At 46.9% G+C, this 18,614-nt stretch overlaps 1 protein-coding gene across 2 annotated transcripts in view; it reads right to left on the bottom strand.

The window, feature by feature from the left end:
* The window catches only part of pld1b (phospholipase D1b), a 37,516-nt gene that overhangs the window by 4,262 nt on the left and 14,640 nt on the right, over positions 1 to 18,614 (bottom strand). The window contains exons 2-20 of one of the 2 annotated variants that reach the window (XM_069666879.1): positions 14,149 to 14,319; positions 13,913 to 14,076; positions 11,989 to 12,131; positions 11,688 to 11,796; positions 11,514 to 11,579; positions 11,327 to 11,385; positions 11,025 to 11,117; positions 10,756 to 10,908; positions 9,976 to 10,125; positions 9,440 to 9,523; positions 8,905 to 8,986; positions 7,916 to 8,026; positions 7,654 to 7,833; positions 7,334 to 7,550; positions 4,059 to 4,187; positions 3,851 to 3,969; positions 3,485 to 3,592; positions 2,955 to 3,065; positions 1,745 to 1,833 (exon numbers count right to left, since the gene is read on the bottom strand). In XM_069666879.1, the coding sequence (XP_069522980.1) occupies positions 1,745 to 1,833; positions 2,955 to 3,065; positions 3,485 to 3,592; positions 3,851 to 3,969; positions 4,059 to 4,187; positions 7,334 to 7,550; positions 7,654 to 7,833; positions 7,916 to 8,026; positions 8,905 to 8,986; positions 9,440 to 9,523; positions 9,976 to 10,125; positions 10,756 to 10,908; positions 11,025 to 11,117; positions 11,327 to 11,385; positions 11,514 to 11,579; positions 11,688 to 11,796; positions 11,989 to 12,131; positions 13,913 to 14,076; positions 14,149 to 14,287 (2,306 nt within the window). In that variant the 5' untranslated portion in view covers positions 14,288 to 14,319. Of the gene's footprint in view, positions 1 to 1,744; positions 1,834 to 2,954; positions 3,066 to 3,484; positions 3,593 to 3,850; positions 3,970 to 4,058; positions 4,188 to 7,333; positions 7,551 to 7,653; positions 7,834 to 7,915; positions 8,027 to 8,904; positions 8,987 to 9,439; positions 9,524 to 9,975; positions 10,126 to 10,755; positions 10,909 to 11,024; positions 11,118 to 11,326; positions 11,386 to 11,513; positions 11,580 to 11,687; positions 11,797 to 11,988; positions 12,132 to 13,912; positions 14,077 to 14,148; positions 14,320 to 18,614 lie in introns of those variants that run through there. The other variant, XM_069666880.1, reaches the window with a different exon arrangement.

The following is an 18,614-nucleotide window of genomic DNA, read 5'->3' as shown; positions in this document are numbered from 1 at the left end:
TGGAAAACGCGTCACTAACTGGGCGCCGCCACAGACACCCAGCCCATAATAATACTAATTACTGCAGATGCAAAGGCTTTCATCAGTGGACCATATTGTGTTACCTCATTGGGCGATAGATAGTGACCTAACGGATTTATTTACACGACAAACTTCGAGGTGATCACTTTAAAAGCTTTAATAGGTAGTTCTGTAAAATCAGGAATACACATCACAGTCATACAAATTACAGCCTACCATCTGTTGTCGCCACGTTTCTACTCCTGCTAGCTACCGGTGCGGTGGATGAGCTCAGCCTACGCTCACGTTTATTGTTGCGAGGATGGCGGCTGCACCGGTGATCATGACGGCGAGTGTCCGTGACGAAGCTTTAGCTGGATTATAGCGCCATCCTCTGGGTAAAATACACAATAACATACCTCTCTCTGCATTTTATACTGGTATATTGGTCGCACCAGTTTATAGGATACAGCCCACTTCTTAGGATGCATCAAAAGTGCGTCAGATACACCGAATGTCACGGTAATGTTTGATTTGTAGATTAATTTCTGGCTGATGTAAAACCTCAGAAACGTCATCACTGAACTCTTTTTGCTGCTGTTTGGACGTCCTGTAAAAACTCCCATGTGGATGTTTGTTTGAACACTTTCCCTTCATTTAACCTTTAAAAATATTTATCATTTATTAAACGTCCTGGGTCTGTTTCTACACGGAAACCTGTCGAAGAAACCAGCTCAGGTTTGTGTGGAAGAGCCGGTGTGAGTTCATGTGTTTCCCTCTGATAAGCTCTAATATCCCTGGCACCAAAACATCACACAGAGCGAGAGAGAGGGAGAGGGAGAGAGAGGGAGAGAGGGAAAGGGAGAGAGACAAGGGGAGAGAGAGAGAGAGAGAGAGGGAGAGAGAATCAAGGAGAGAGAGGGAGAGAGGGAGAGGGAGGCTGAAGTACGAAGAGGAAAATATTTAAATAAATCTTCACTCAGGCCGAGTCAAACAGGAAGTATGATGTGAAATCAGTCTGTTAGTCATGTGGAAGGTACACAGAGCAACAGGGTCACATCCATCAACATGCACTCTGTGTGTGTGTGTGTGTGTGTGTGTGTGTGTGTGCGTGTGTGTGTGTGTGTGTTTCTTGGAAATAAGTTTGAGATAAGATTAAATACACAAAGAGAAAGAGAGCGTGCGAGTGCTTTTACCATGTGTGTCTGTGTTTCAAGGTAAAGTTAAAAACAATCTGCAGCCAACGTGTGTTTTTAATGGCCTAGAGAATTTAATGTGACACTGGGAGTGAGAGTGATCTGAACAACAGTTTGATGCTCCTAACTTGTTTTTTTATTTCTTCATTGGAGTTCTGATGGTCTAAACATGTTTTTAAAGGCCTTTACGTTTTGTTGCAGTGACCTACACCTGGTTCTCGCTGGCCTTAATCCTCTTTTAGGGGCCCAAACTTGGTTTCAGTGGACTGAGCCTGACTTGTGCTGGCCTAAACCTGGTTACTGATTGTCTAAACTGAGTATTATGATGAAAGCAAGCTGAAAAAGTTGAAGAGTTCATCGAAGTGTTTGTGGTGTTTGCTTCAGCAAGTCTTAATCCCGGTCACAGACGAGATCCAACTTGTTGATTACTTTATTCACCATGCAAAACAATTCATGTTAAGTAATGGGACCTGTAGTTCTCTGCAGAAAAACTGTGCGCGCATGTGTGTGTGTGTGTGTGTGTGTGTGTGTGTGTGTGTGTGTGTTACCTGTACGCCTTGATGATGCGTTCAGCAATAGCGTCTCCTATCTTGTTGAAAACGTGTCTGTTGTCTGCACAGCTGATGAAGAACTGATTCTGAAAGGAAACAACAAAAACAAAACTTTCTTTTGTTCTCGTCTTAAGTCACATTTATCTTCTGCAAAGTGGAAAAAGTCTTTTACATGTCAGTGTAAAATTCTCTCTTCTGCTTGTCTGAAAACAAAATGTCACCTCACTGGGAGACCAGTGCAATAAAGAACATTTCTACCCACATGTTCGATAAGAAAAAATGTGGTTTCCCTCCTTTATCTGTCCTTTTGATATAAAAATGCAACAGGCAGAGAGTTAGCTTAGCTTAGCATAAAAATGAAACAGACAAACAGCTCTCGAAGCAAATGCACTTGTGCAAAAAGCCCGGTCAAATCTAAGTGAGCAGTTTGTGGCTGCACTGAGGTTTCAGCTCCCTTCAGAAAGCAAACACTAAGACACTAATGTGCCTGGAAACGTCAGTTTGCCTGATGATTAGAAACGCAGTTTGCTTTTGAAAATGTACAAGTGAGTCAAAAAAACAAGAATAAATCTGACAGTGTTTCAGATGAAATGTGACTCCTCTGTAAGCACACTGGCTGCTAAGATTTTACCACTAAAAGTGTTGCCAGCTTTGCATTTATACTTGGAACTGCAAACTCCCAGTGTCCATGAACTACACACACCTGTTCTGTGCCGATACCATAGACCAGGGGTCTCCAACAGGTAAAGTCCTGGATTTTAGTAGCTCACCAAGAGGTTCACAGACGACAATAAATGCACCTTGAAAGACTCTTCCCACTTCAGTCCAATCAAACACACAGATGTCCCGCCCCCTCCAGTACAAGATAATAGGATAGGCCGATCAGCTGCCAATAACAAACGGTGATGCTCGTCTGAACCTAACCAATCACAGCAATGTTGCAGCGAGCTCCATGGACAGGTCGGGTCAGTCATGCTGTGCGCTAGTGAGGAGCTCGGTGCTGTTAGCCTGTTTAGTCAGAGTTATGACGGACAGTGAAGGTGGCCACGCCCAGAAAAAGACTGTTGCAGCATTAAAAAGAGGTAGATAAAGGAGTTATAATAATATTTGTCTGTGTTAACAGTTTCAACATCCACTGTCACACTGGTTCAAAGCGGTCGTTTGATGCCTCATTGTAGATCTCTGTGGCGTTGCAGTGAATGAATACCTCTATGTAGATGAAGTGCTGGCTGTTCTCGATGGTGTGCACGTAGGCGAGGTGGATGGACTCCTCGTGGTACTTGATGCCGGCGGACCAGTCCGAGGCGGAGCGGAGGATCTGAGAGGAGAGAGGAGCAGGTCGGAGTTCGGGAGGGAAGAGAGTAAACAAAACCTTTAACGTGCTCTCTGCCAAGAAGAATCTAGAATCGTCTTGGACAAAATATTTGTGTTTGACTTTTGGGACACAGTCTGTGGAGAGGAGCAACAAAACCAAACACTTTATGCCCAAACTAAATCTTTCCAGAATGCAGCGTAACAGCACTGTGATCTTTAAAAGCACACTGACACTCCTTTAATTTGTCGTGTAACCAGCGTGAACATGTTGCATGCATGACTGTGGAGGTGTGACACTGAAAATTAAAATCAATAAAGTATAAAGGGGGTTTGGTTTTAGAAAGTGAAGGAGAAATCAAGAGGAAGCAGAGAAGCACCTTCATACAGACTGAGCTCCACATGACACACTGGTACAGAACCAACCTGGACTTTGGCGGGGGTGCAGTCGGGGACTTGGTATCGCTGCTCTCCGGCGGTGGTGTGAGTCTTTGGCAGCAGACATGGGAACGAGCCGTACTTCGGCTTCATCAGCTGAGAACAGATTGAAACAGAGCTCACACCAAACACTACAGCCATGTGGAGGCTGCAGATCAGATCCATGCTGCTCTTTCACAAAGTGGTTGAGACATATTCTCGATAAACACAATCGATGGTAGAATAGCGTAGAAGGAAGCGTGTCCGTGTCTCGGCAGGCTTCATGCAGTTTTTTAAATCAAATCTATCCCATAGCTACAGCCGAGTGAGTTAAAGCATCTCGTCTCTCTGAACAGCAGCAGCATGACCTCTGACCTTGGTGAAGTTCCACCGCTGGATGAAGTGCCTGGCCACGTCTCGAGCAGCTTTCCCATGAACCACTGAGGAGATGTCGTGCCAAGGCATTCTGGGAGTTGTGTGTCTGTCAATGAAATCTAAAACAGCACGAGCAGGACTGTGAGAAGGCACGAATAAACGTTAAGGTAGCGAGAGATTCTCCGGTAAGGACTTAAAGTGTGCTCACCATCGAATGGTTTCTCCAGCTGGATCCAGTCCTTGTGCACAAAGTTGCAGTAGTCTTTTCCGTGCCAGAACCGCGTGTTTCCAAACAACTCTCCGACCCCGGTGTTTAGACTACGCACCGAGCCGCTTCCTGAAACACAGTTATTTTTTTTATCAGTACAATGCAATGAAAACAGTGACTACAATCCTTCCAAACTCCGGTTCAGACTGCAGGAACTAGTCCAGGTTTTGGAAGTTGAGGCCAACTGATGGCTATCAGAGTAAAGTTTTAAAGAGGTGTTTTTAAACCCAGGCCCTTTATACTAAGTGTCCAGTACCTTTAACAAAAAGGTCTCTCTCTGTAGGGATTCTTTTCTATAGAGAGCTGCTTTTTTAAACCAGAAAGGGCCAATAAATCAATCTTTTCAAAGCCACCAGACTCCATTGATAAAAACTACAATTTAACCTCACAGAACACAGGAGTTGCTGGTCTACGTCTGCCTTGATCTGTTTGTTGAACACACCATAACACACAAAAAACAAACATTGTTTTGGTTTAGAAACCAAACTATAACACCACATCCCAAACAAATTGCAGCGCAAACCAGCAACTCCTGTGGGTTCTGTGAGGTTAAATTACTGTTTTTATGAATGGAGTCTGGTGTGTGTGCAGAGAGCGATGTAACGTCTGTGTGTGGTTAAAACAATCATCTTCCTCTGTAACAAAAAGGTCTATCTCTGTAGGGATCCTTTCTGTCATGTTGTCACACACTTAGAAGAACAATCTGAGCCTGTCAGTGGAAACAACAAGAACTTTTAGTGGACGACCTTTGATCAGGTAGCCAGTGACATCCAAAAATAGGGCCCAGGTTTAAAAACACCAGGTTCCCCTTTAACATAATCTGTTTACAGCACACCAGAGTACGATGCTGACTGTGACTGTGATGCACTGGTGTTTGGAAAATGCTTTGAAGGCACTTTTGCAGAGATGAACCAGCAGCTGGAGGGAAGACAGCACTGCAGACAGGACTTATAAACCTTCTACGAGCAGCAGAAACGTGCAGACCGACACCTTACTCACCTGAGATGAATTAAAATGAGTTGTACTTTACAGATACAAGCGATTGAACGAGGTGTTTAATGTCATTCTGATTAAACTGGTCTATAGTCGATGTTTGTTAGCCTCATGTTCCTGTGACGCTCCTCATGTATCATGTGACACGAGCCTGGTAAACAAACATCAGCTCTCCTCAGGCTCTTAAAACCTCCTGCATCTGTTTCACTGCGGAAAAAATGATTACAGGCTGCTGTATCTCACCACATAAAACCTCAGCTCTGTTTGATGTGCAGGACTTTCCTAAAAGGGAAAGTGAACGGCCACACGCTGGCAGATGTTGCAGGGTTGTTTCCCTTCAATCAGCTGAACTTTTAAGTGGTGCATTTAGTGGAACCTCAGTGGTCCGGTTAAAGCTAATCAGGGTTTTACTCGACTTCTTATTTCAGATGTTCTACGTTAAACAAAGGATTGTAGAACACAAAGCTTCCAAAGATATGAATCACTTTAATAACCACTCACACCCTACACACCGTAGGTTCCAGGGCACAGAGCAGATCACTCTTCATAGAGGGGGTGATGCCAGAGAGAGCTCTTTTGGATCCACTCCTTCAGAACACTGCAACTTCTGGGTCTTAAGGTTTTTTGTTTTTTTATGATTATTTTTTGCCTTTTAATTGACAGGAAATGTTGGGAGGAGAGAGCGGGGGATGACATGCACCAAATGATCGGCAGACCGGGAGTCGAACCTGCGATCAGTGCGACGAGGACTGCAGCCTCTGTATATGAGGCGCCCGCTCTACCAACTGAGCTAAACCAGCGCCCCCTTAATGAGGATTTTGACATGAGTGTTTTTTTATGAATAAACTGAAATAGATTTTGTATGTCATGTTCTATGACGGCTGTAGCCTGATGTCTACACAGCATATATCTCTATTGTTGCTAGTTCAATGTTGTTGTATGTATTATGAACTTTGTATATTCGATATACTGAGTGTTCTCTATAGAAAGTCTTCAACTTGTAGTCCACTAAACTTAGGACTACAATCCCCCTGATGCTTGGCCACACAAGCTAAACTGATTGACGCAAGTGTTCTGCATTAAGGCTGCATTCACTTGTTAGCTGTTCATGCCTTGAAGAAGGCCTCTAAACAAAGTCCTGTAGCTCTCTATTTATTTTTTCTTAATTCTGTATTTTACAGTCGATAGTTTATGTTTTGTTTAAATCTATTTCTTTGCATGGAGCAAAACTAAAAGGCCTATAATTATTTTCTTCCTTAATTAAATGATGTATTTTCTTTGGCCACTGACGAATGGAGCGACGCCTGCGAGCTAGTTCAGAGTCCTTCTCCACGATCGCCTGACAAACACTTCCTCCCAATGTGGCGTCTATTTAAGCTGCATTGCAGGGCTGTCGTTGCCACCGCTGCCCTGCACCAGTGCTGCGCTCACACTTCCAGCCCCACCACCACCCCAGCATCCACCTGCAGGCTCCGGCTGGGGGGGGGGGGTTAAGATGTGATCTCATCACTCCTCAGATTTCTGCATGTAAAATAAATCTGCGGTCGGAGCCGAGACGCCAAACACAGTCTGTTTATTGCAGCAGCAGAACACAGCTCATCACAAACATGAGCTGTCTGTTGGACCATCTTAACTCCTACTCGTGTCATTATTAAGAGATATTAAAAGAAATTAGATGCATCTCCTGAACAGACGTAAGTTTGGTTCTGCACACGTGAATGAAGAGAACTTAAAGCCACTCAAATCAAACCCACAGCAAAGCACACTGGGCAGCAGGAGGCAGGCCGCCGCGTTGGGCACACAGTCCACACTGCAACACGCCTGCAACCACAAACTCACCAGCCTGACACTGGCCGATGGGAGTGACCGTCCTCAGCTCCACCAGCCTGCTGGGGATCAGACTGTGCTGGCTGGTGACGCTGTCGGACCAACCTAAACAGAGCGGCCACAAACACTGAGTCTGCAGCCGGAGGGAGGCTGTCGCTGCTGCATGAGGCTGAAAGCACAACCTGGTCTGGGTCTGTGCACTGACTTGCCTTCATTACACTGAATTTGCTGCCACCTAAACATTGTTCTATCAGCCATCAGGTGCACGACCTCATCACTGAGCCCCCTATTCCAAATAATTTACCCGTTAGGTTAAAGGATAAAAACAAAACAAAACTTTCCTCCCAAACGAGACCATCACGAATATATTTAACACCATGGGAATAACGACTCACTCGGCTCGTCCTCCAGGTCACTGTCGCTGTCAGCACTGGCCAACCCGTGTTTCTGCAGGTGTCTCCTGATGCTGAACCGTGTCCTCTTCATCCTCCCCTGACCCTTCAGCTTGGGCTGGTCCAGCGAGTCCGTCACCGTAAACACGCCTCTCCCGTTGCTTGAAACAGCCCCGCTGCCGTTGGCCGGGGCGGCCATACTGGAAGGGGCAGCTTCGGCCTGGAGATAAGATCAGAAAGCAGAGTCAGTCAAGGTATTTGGTCCAGTATGTCAGTGATGAAGGTAGATTTAACCCCCGTGTGTGTGTGAGAGAGAGACGGACCTCCAGGTGTGAGCGCGTGACACTCCCGACGTCCGTCAGCCGGTGCTCCCTGTCGTCCCAGCGGCCGTACGCCAGATCAATCCCACCGACGAAGGCCACCGACTGGTCGATGACGATGATCTTCTCGTGATGAGCCCACAGGTAGACGGCGGAGGAGACGTGGTCCGGGTGACGCATCACCTTTGTAGGAAAAGTTAAACAATCAGACTGTTAACACGCCAACTCAGGAGGATAAACCTGTAGAAATGAACCTCACACACACCTTGATGTTGGGGTTAAGGTGCCGCAGCGTTCTCTTGCTGTATCCAGAGTTGATGCCCAGAGCCAACTCCACCTCTTTGTACAGCATCACAAAGATACGCACTCCTTGTTGCTGTGGAAACAACACTAACAACCTTAACTTCAGATCAACAAAGAGGTAAGAGGTACCGCTTTGTCCACAGGGGGTGCCAGCATTGACACACACCTTAAGTGTCATCTATCGGTGAGGTGGCAGATCGAAATGTTGGATTCAGGCACTAACGTGAGTCTCTATTTAGTGGTTAGGGAAAATGGTACTCCAAATAGACTCAGTATGTAAGAATTTACTGTGAATCAAACTCAGATGACTTGGGAGCAACAATTTTTGTGCATTAAAGGAGCAGTTCACCCCTGGAAGAAGTCTCTGTCAGTCAACCCTGGTGTTCTCTGTAATCAATAGAAGCAATTATATTTGAAATTGGCGCCATAGCTGTGGAGAAAGTTGTACAAACAGCTCGTGGTTTCGCCCATTCTACATTCCTACAACACCCAGCATGCATTGCGCCCCTCCCTCTGAAAGTAACGGCCCAGCGAGAGACGCAGGAGTGAAATACTCCCGTTTTCGCTGCAGGCAACAGCTCAGAGCGGGACAGAATCTGAAATACGCCAAGAATATACCGGTGGATCGTCTGAAACATCTTCAGGTCTGCAGTCTGCATTTCACACCTGACGATTCTGAACGAGACATGACATCGGAGGCGACGTCCTAGATTGAGGAAGTGTAGTTTAGCGAGCTCCCTGGCCTCCGTCAGACGACGCGTTTTACGTAGTGTGGAGGAGGTTTGGAGAAGCAGATTGCACCCTCCAAAGTTTTCCTACCATGACGACATTAGCTCCCCATGATAGCACGATAGGACTGAGGTTGAAAATCGGCGAACTGGCCCTTTAAGAGTTTTGGGGATCTTAAAAGAGGCTAGATCTCGCTCTCTGCCTCCAGTCTTTCCTGCTCACCGCTTTGCGCTTCAGGATGCAGTCCAGACGCCAGCGGTTGCCTTCCACTACCGGCCTCTTCAGGAAGATCTCTGGACTCAACCTGCGGAGAGAGACACACTGTGAGACATCACATGTTCCTCTTCATCTCCAGAGCCCGTCACGCTCCCTCCTCCTCTACACAGTAAACTTCTGTGTGTGTCCCTGCTGTCCTTTCATCTATTACATCATACCGTCTCCTTAAGAGCACTTCTTCCTGCAGACACACACACACACACACACACTCAGCATATAGCACTGCAATGTGTCTGTGTGTGTGTACTAGTATAACAGTAGTCTGAGCCTCAGACTGTAACTGATCTGTTTGACCAGAACACCTCCCCAAGAGGTGACCGCCAAGTGCACTTACTGCACTCTGACACACACACACACACACACACATGCACACACACACACACACACAAAGAGAAAATTCCCACCTTTTTAAAGCACTTCAATATCATTCTGCAAACACACACACACACACACACACACACACACACACACACACACTTACCACCAGTCTGTGATGAATATTTCCTCTTTGGCTTCTTCAAGAGCATCGGCCACATCCTCCATGTACGTCTTCCCATTCACGTACCTGTAGAAGACACACACACCAATATTAACATGTATACAGGCCCAAATACACACACAAACACACACACACAAACACACACACACACACACACACACACACACTCTAACATGTGAACACACACACTCCGTCTCACAGACAGTATAGTGTTGCCCAGCAGGGACACAGGTGATGAGCAGGGGAGGCTCACTTTCCCTCTCTTTGTGTCGGGTTACTCCAGCGAGACACACACCTTAACACACACACACACACACACACACACACACACTGCACACACTCTGCCAACTAGACTGGGCCTCGTCTAGACTATTTCACGGACTCCTGGCCCCGGTGTTTGGCATTCATTTGCATCAATTAAACGCAGAGACCCCAAAGATGAAGTCTTCATTAACACTCATTATTGAAAGGCTCATTTTACTGATGTCAAAGGTGTTTAATCTGGTTGCCATGACTACCATTTGGCGGGGATGTTCTCTTCCTCTCTGGCGAACGATCCAAAGCGGTGGTCGGTGAGGAAGGCGGAGCCGTGCTTCTGGACGAAGCCCTCGATGGCCTGACCCCACCAGCGGGCGTGCCTGTAGCTGCTGCACTTCAGCACCAGTGACCTGAACACACACAGGTATAACAGCTTCAGTTGTTATTCTAAGTGTGTGACAACATCACAGAAAGGATCTCTACAGAGATAGACCTTTTTGTTACAGAGGAAGATGATTTTATTAACCAGAAACAGCTGTTACATCGCTTTCTTCAAAGCCACCAGACTCCATTCACAAAAACAGGAATTTTACGTTGCAAGCACAGCAGCTGTTGCTCTACCGCTGCCTCTGCAAGTTAATATATTTGGTTCATTGTGTGTCTTTGGTGTTTTAAACGGTCAGTTTGGATTCAACACAATATTTTTCTAACATGAATAACTATAAAATAACTGATGGAGGCATCAGTAGAATAGCCCAGCATCTCCTGTGTTCTACGAGGTAAACTTCCTGGTTTTGTCAATGGAGTCTGGTGGCTTTGCAGAGAGCGATGTAACGGCTGTTTCTGCTTTCAAAAAACTCTCATCTCTCTAAACATTACAGCCCATTTATCAACCCTGACTGTTTGACATGCAAGCAATGAAGCAAAGCGAAGTTTATTTATGTCGGACCTCACAGACACAAAGTCACAAAGAAGGCGAATAAAATCAAAAGAGATGAACTAACAGATAACGCGGTGATAATTCCCCGTAAGTAACACACCTGGACAGACTGTCGATGCGAACGCCGTGTTTGGTCTCCGTGTCCTTCGAGTCCATCTTGATGCTGAACTCTTTGTCCACCAGCATCACAAAGGAGATGGCCCCGGAGTCCGGCTTCATGTAGAGCAGGAACGAGTCCTTCACCACCAGCCAGCTGCACACGGCCACAACACGGGGAGAAAACTCAACACCTAAACTCTGAGAGACTTCAGAACCTGAAACCTAAACCGCTCCTTATGCCCGTGTCTGTGCGTGCCGATGTTCACTGACCGTTTGGACCAGCGGTAGCACATCTTGCTCCGTCCACAGCAGTTCATCCCGGGGATCCGATGGCCGCCGGATCGCTTCAGCACCATTCCTTCTCTGAAAGACAAGAAAGAGGTTTTATTTACTTTTGGTTTGGGGACTAAACTTTGACCCCAGATCTGACCTTTTTACCAGAATTCCCCAGCTTTTTTCCTATAAATGTTTTAGTAAAAGAATCCTTATCTTTAAAGCATTTACACTGGATTGGTGGTAAGTGGAAGGTTCGCCTGACGTGTGACATTTAAAAACGAAAAGGCTGCTCTTACAAGCCTTTTGGTCCCAGGTCGTGGATGAAGGACAGCTGGCTAACGTCTATGAACTCCATCTGAAAGAGAGAAACGATGTTTCTATTCTAAACACAACAAACAGTAAAAGAATCTTCTGGACTTTAGAGCCTGTTTGGTCAGTTTAAAAAGAAGTCTGAGATTTGTATTGAACCACTGTGGTTCTTACTGTTGCGTGGTAGTTCCTGTACATCGGCATCCTCAGCAGTTTGTTCAAGTAATCTTCCAGTTGTTTCTGGAACAAACAGAGAAATATCAGCCAGCCAGTATAATCAAATATAAAGACAAATACGTATCAACAAGTATGAATGCAGGAGAGGCTGGTGAGGGACAGTTAGCGTACCCTGCGGCTGGAAACCTGCTCGTCTCTGCCCAGCTCGTCTCCTCCTCCTCGGGGGAGGTTCGGCATCGCCCTGACCCCTGCTGCAGCCGAATGCCTCTTTATTGTGTGACTGCAGAGGGAAACAACAGGAGCAGACGAGAGGTTCAAACCACAACTTAAATATTACAGCTTTCTGGGAAGTTAAGGCGATTAAGGTGCCATATGCTGAAGACGAGACGTTGATCTGCAGCTGTTTGTTGAGTCTTTAACTGAACCCAAAGTCAAGCCCATCCAGAAGACCAACGAGCCCTGCGGTGTTTACCTGCGTGTGGGCAGCGGCAGCCTCATGAAGGTCTTGTACGTCCGCAGCTCTCGGTGCAGATCCATGAAGTGTTTCTCCTTCCTCTTCACCAGCCACGTGAACTCCCCGTGCTTCAGCTCGATCTTAAACACCGCCGGCATCGACTGAGCACACAGACACACAAACATGTTGCTTCTTTAAATATGAACATTTTGTTAAATTATTTGTAACATCTTTCTTTTGTCTTCATCGCTCCTGACTTTTTGTTATATTTAGCATCTTTGCCCTGTTTGAAGTATCAGAATGCAGAGCTGTCTAACAGGCATGTGACACCAGCCTAATGCGACCTCACTTGACTTTCTTATGCAGGTTATTGTTTCCTCTGAGGACAGAAGCATTGCTGTTATGGTCCTTTAAAGGTCTTCTAAATAAACCCACACCGCAGACAACAATGCTACATGCAACGACATCATCAGGTCAAAGTCTATCAGCCAATCCTTCTGTCGATGAGTGATCTACAATGTTTGTGCAAGAAAAAAACAACATACAGAAGTAAATTGTCTTCACAGCGGTAGACCAGCCTCTCCTGTGTTCTGCAAGGTAAAGTTAGGAGTCTGGTGGCTTTAAAGAGAGCGATGCGACAGCTGGTTAACAAAGAGTCTATATCTGTTTGGATTATTTCTATATTGTCAGCCACTTAGAAAAACACAAACAATAACGGATTTTACTCAGGTGCTTTTGCTCCCAAGATTACGCTGCAGCCATCACAGCCTGAAGTAATCTATTTATTTATAAGTAATTTAGACAAAATAAATCTAAAAATAGGGCCCAGGTATTTAAAAACTCCAGGTTGACACTTTCAGGGCGGGTTCACACCGGCCTTGTTTACTCTGACTGAACCGAACCCTGGAGCGTTTGTCCCCTCGGTGCGGTTCGTTTAGGTGGTGTGAACGCTGGAATGAAACTGTGGTGCGGACCAAACAAAGGGACCATGGTCCGCTAGAAAACATGGGTCTCGGTCCGTTTCCAAACGAACCACGGTCCGATCCAAATACAGGAAACAAACCATAAAATTGTGCACTGCAGTGTTTACAGGTGCGGACACTTGCAGAGACACGCAGCGAGATGAGCAGAGGACAGATGAGACAGACGTGGGGGAGCGATGAGGAAGTAGAAATATGGGCTGACCAAAGAATTTCACAAATGTTTCTGAACGTAAACATAGATTTGGTTTGGGGTCAATGTGGTCCAGTAAGTACACACAGCATCTGTCAGAAACGTGAACTGAAACATTTGACAGTCTGAACCGATTAAAGCCTAAAAATGTTAAATCTGTTTGACTGTGAGAAACTGTGGACAGAGACTCTGAGGCCGTGTCCACACGTGCACGGGTATTTTAGGTCCCTGAAGACGGTTCTTTTGTAAAACTCCGGCCAGGGTGAAGACTTTTAGAAACTCTGTTTCCATGGAGACGTGTAGACGAGGTAAACGTGATCTCAGGCTGTGCGCCGCTATCTCCTTTGTGAGGCGTCACTAATGAGGCGACATTTCTTGCAAAATGACGGACGAGACATAAACAGTGATGCTTAACAGGACCTTTAATATGTTTACACATATATGAGCAGTTACTCGTCTACTATATTAAGGAACAAAGGACTTTTGATTGGCCTCGATTCTTCTTCTTCTTCTTTGCATGACCCGGTTATATCGCCACCTGTTGGTGTGGCGTTCTCATGACAGCTTTTCTGTTGTGTTTTTGCGTTCTCGTTTGGACGGGGATTTTATTCAGAGCGTGCTTGTGTGGACGGGGTTTTATTTTGGAAATGAAGGAGGGAAAAACTCTGTTTTCAATAAAACCTGTGTACATGTAGACAGACCTTAGACACCCCTGTTTCACTGTATAAATGTCTGTATGTATATAAATGTCGGGCAGGTTTAAACGCACCTTGTTGACGCTCCTCTGCGCGGTGATGTTGAAGCGGTCCTGAGCCGAGGTGAAGCGCTCCACCTCCAGGATCTTAGCGGTGATCGGTGAGGACAGGTAGACTTTGGCCTCGGACTCTTTGAAAGCCACCGTGTTGTAGATCGCCGTGAAAGGCAAATGATCGGCTGCAGAGAAACACAAACATGTCAGACACGGCTGTAATCATTCAAAGTACCTAGCAGGCAGTAACCACACACCTGGGATGGCGGTGTCGGCCGTGTCGTACTCTCCATCTCCCAGGTCCAGCTCGCGGGTGTCCAGCTTCTCCATGATGCCCGTCATATCATTGGCAACCAGCTGCAGGGTGCTGCTGCTCGGATCGGACTGCCGCAGCATGGTTAGCACTCAGTGTGGAGCCCGGGGCTCACCTGGAAGGACAGGTAAGGAGGGGACATGGGGTTAGATCGTATGTTGATAAAGACGATTAAAACATCAGCAACCAGTGTATCGGGATGGGTACTGGAAAGGACAGCGTGAAACAGCATCCATAAGCGTGAATATCTGCTGCAGACTGAGCCCATCTGAGGGCTCCAACGCGGCGAGGACACAAGGTAAAGGTGTGTGTCGGGTAGAGGAAGGGGCGGGGCGTCAGTACTGCGGCTCCAGCAGCCGATCTCTACGCGACACACTCTGGATACAGAGGAGCAACGATGTGAGAGAGGAAGTGAAGTCTCTTCTTGTCTCTGTCTGTTTCTCTGTATGTCCGAGCTCTCCATCGTTCTGCTCTCGCTCTCCACCTTTCCTTTTCTCACCTGCCTCTTCAGCCGTTTAATCTCATCAACCTGCGTCTCTTACTTTCTCCCTTTCTCTCCGCAGCCTCAGATCACTTCAGCTCAGACAGTAATCCAAACAGGATTAGCAGAGGAGACAAAGACAGGAAGCAGGGGCCTTTTCAGACCACATTCCTCAGGGGAAAAACGTGTGTGTGGAGAGGAGGAAGAGGAGGTCAAAGGTGTGTGTGTGTGTGTGTGTGTATTTATGAGTGAAAAGGACTGACTGCAGGGACAACGGACCCAGAAACATGAACGTGATGATGAACCGTGTGTGTGGTCGAAACAGAGACAGACACAACAACCACATCTAAAGGTTTTCACCTGAACACTCACAGGATGAAGAAGTTAATCTGTCATTAATGATGCAGGAAAACCCGTAAGCCAATCAGAAACAAGCAACTACAGCTGCTGGGAAGTTTCAGGAGAACTCGGGCCGTCAGACTTCACCGTTAAATTTAAACTTTGACATTGAACTACGACGGCGTCATCCAACCGCACAGATTAAGATGACACAAACAGGATAGTTAACTGTGCAGGTTTCAAGTGTAGTAAGCTGCATCTGCTGTCTTATGTTACTCGTGTCAACAGTCTTATATCTGTGCTGTAGAAGGTTCCTGGTTCAAATCCCGGTTCAGACGTAGTGGGCCTGAGTCTGCATGTTCTCCCCGTGCATGCGTGGGGTCCCTCCGGGTACTCCGGCTTCCTCCCACAGTCCAATGACATGCTCGTTAAGTTCATAGGTGACTCTATAATGGCCCATAGGAGTGAGTGAGAACGTGACAGGTTGTCTGTCTCTATATAAAGCTGTGTCCCAATCCAGGGGCTGCATCCTTCAAAGGACATATTTGAAGGTCGATTGCATCAAAGTGGCGCAACTGAGGTTGTCCCATTTCGAAGGAGCAGGATGAGCTGTATAGGTAATGGATAGATGGATGTCCAGGTGGAGGTTCAGTCTTTATGTAGGCAGACTCTTCAAGGGTTCAGACCGGTGACATTCAGGTGTCTCACAACCATATCATAACTCATCCAGCCGACCTCCAACATGAGAACCATCGAATTCAATCTGAATCTGCGGTGTCAACAAAACAGCTGCAGAGAGAACCTTCATGTTTGAGGTTTTTCTGACTCTCAGAAAGTTTCTCAAGTGTTTGTCTAAGAAAGTGATTTGAATGTGGTCTGTCTGCTTTCACTTCCTCCTACAGATCACACCACATCAACCACAGCGGGCGGAGAGACCGTCCTCTGCTCAGGAAATCAAACAGAGGCCAGCGAGTGTCCGACAGCAGCCACGAGTCTTTGACCTCACCGACTCTGGATCGAGTGGAAATATTTCCTCTCAGTGTCAGACTGGTCCAAAACATGTTCCTAACGAGTTTATGGTCTCAATCTCTGGTTTCAAGTCTTCTTCAACACAGCGTGATGTTCATTTTGTACGTAATGCTCCCATGTAGAGTCACAGAGACAGTTAGGCGGCGTGTCCTTTAGGGAGCGGCAAACTTGTCTGGACAACTCGCCAGGCCGTGCGTGCACCTGTCAACCAGTACTCAGGTGTTACAGCCGCCCCAGTGTGTGATTTCACAGCGTTGTGGAAGCAAAACATGCGCAAGGTCTGAACAAACAGCCCGTGCGTCACACACACACACACGGCGCTGTTCCGCCCTGCCGGCTCGGCTGTTTACACAGACGCCGTTTCTCCTCTGTTACCACCTCCGATACTGGCTCAGAGGCGGAACGACTTCGCCCCACCATTCAGCCTCCGTGCGTTTTGCACAGAAGAGGACTCGTAACAGAGGTGTAATAATACCGCCTGTAATGGCAGTGTAAAAGGGCCTAAGGGACATCCACCGTCTCCCTACATGTAATCACTTCTGGCACCAAAACGAAGATGGCGACGATGAAAGATTCAAAGCTCAATGAGTCAAAGGGATGCGGATGATGTCAGAAGTGGCAAAGTTTGACCTTTAATTTGAAGTAAATCTGCTTTAAAACTATTTAATTTGAAAAACTTTGTGGAGGTAAAAAAGTAGTTTTTCTCCTGTTTCCTGTATCCCATCGTTTCAGAGCTCTTTATCTCCACTCGTATCTAAAACACATCATACTCACCCTGAAGCTCTCTGTTAAACAAACCTCACATCCACAAGATGTTTCAAACTGAGCAAATAAGATGCAAATCCAACATCCTTTACTCCACCAGCATGACGCCACATTTGGTTACACAATCCAAACAAACACAGTGCGAGTTCGCTGTATGCAAACCATCCGCCGCATTCAGATCCTGCACGCCTGTTAGTCTTTGTGTTATCTGCTGTGACACATGTGTGTGAAAGTGCGCGTGAGGCGTGTCTGCAGACGTCGGACAAAAGCTCCTGGAGGAACCGGCGCTGCGGGGAATTAAGAAGTAACAGAAAAGCAGCAGAATAAAAGTACAGGAGGGGAAATGGGACATAAAGGTTCCAGCTGAGCAGAACAGTGAGATTACACAAAGTGAAGCAGCTGGAGGAGGCACGATGTGTGCACAAAGCAGCACAGCTTCAGTTACACCTGCTGCAACAAACATTCATATCTTTTGTCTGTAAGGGAACAATGCCGTCAGCTCCAAATATCACACAGAAGCACAAACCTGAAGCAGATTCCAAACAAAAAGGAGACAATACAAGAGCTGCAACTTGTGTGCTGTTTCAAACACTGTTACTGCACTCTACGCCTCCCTTTAAAGGCTGTCAGTGACTTTCAAGGTGGAGTTCAAGGCCTCAAAACTGCCACGTTTAAGGTAAAGATGCTACTGCTGATCGGGTAGCTACATACACCGATCAGCCAAAACATGATGACCACCTCGTTACAATGGCCCCTGTCAGAGGGGGGATATGTTGGGCAGCAGGTGAACAGTTTGTTCTGGAAGTCGACGTGTTGGAAGCAGAAAAATGGGCGAGTGTGAGGATGTGAGCGACTTTGACAAGGGCCACATTATGATGCATCAGAGCATCTCCAAACCTGCAGCTGTTATAAGGTGTTCCCGTCTGTAGCGGTCAGGATCGACCAAAAGTGGTCCAAGGAAGGAACACCGGTGAACCAGCGACAGGGTCATGGGCGGCCAAGGCTCACTGATGCGTGTAAGGAGCGAAGGCTGATCCAACAGAAGAGCTGCTGCAGCTCAAACTGCTGAAAGAGTTAAAGCTGGTTCTGAAAGGTGTCAGAACACACAGAGCAGCACAGTTTGTTGTGTATGAGGCTGTGTAGCTGCAGACCGCTCAGGGCGCCCATGCTGACTCCTGTCCATCGCTGAAAGCGCCTACAATGGACACATGAGCGTCAGAACTGGACCACGGAGCGATGGAAGAAGGCGGCCTGGTCTGATGATCACGTTTTCTTTTGCATCATGTGGATGGTTGGGTGCGTGTGCGTCGCTTACCTGGGGAAGACATGGCAGCAGGATGCACTATGGGAAGAAGGCGAGCCGGCGGAGGCAGTGTGATGCTTTGGGCAACGTTCTGCCGGGAGACCTTGGGTCCTGCTGTTCATGTAGATGTTACTTTGACACGTAGCACCTACCTGAACATTGTTGCAGACCAAGTTCATGGAAACAGTATTCCCTAATGGCAGTGGCCTCTCTCAGCAGGATGATGCGCCCCTGCCACACTGCAGACATGGTTCAGGAATGGTTTGAGGAACGACGCGTTCAAGGTGTTGACTTGGCCTCCAGATTCCCCAGATCTCAATCCAATGGAGCGTCTGTGGGATGTGCTGGTCAAACAAGTCCGATCCACGGAGGCCCCACCTCGCAGCTTACAGGACTTAAAGGATCTGTTGCTCACGTGGTGCCAGATACCTCAGCACACCTTCAGAGGTCTGGTGGAGTCCATGCCTCGACAAGTCAGGGCTGATTTGGCGGC

The sequence above is a fragment of the Semicossyphus pulcher genome, unplaced genomic scaffold (assembly GCF_022749685.1).
Source record: "Semicossyphus pulcher isolate SPU_LCO1_2020_fin unplaced genomic scaffold, fSemPul1.0.p SCAF_18, whole genome shotgun sequence".
In the NCBI taxonomy this organism is placed as follows: Eukaryota; Metazoa; Chordata; class Actinopteri; order Labriformes; family Labridae; genus Semicossyphus; species Semicossyphus pulcher.
The sequence above is the reverse complement of the archived record's forward strand: the minus strand, read 5'-3'. Positions and strand labels throughout refer to the sequence as shown.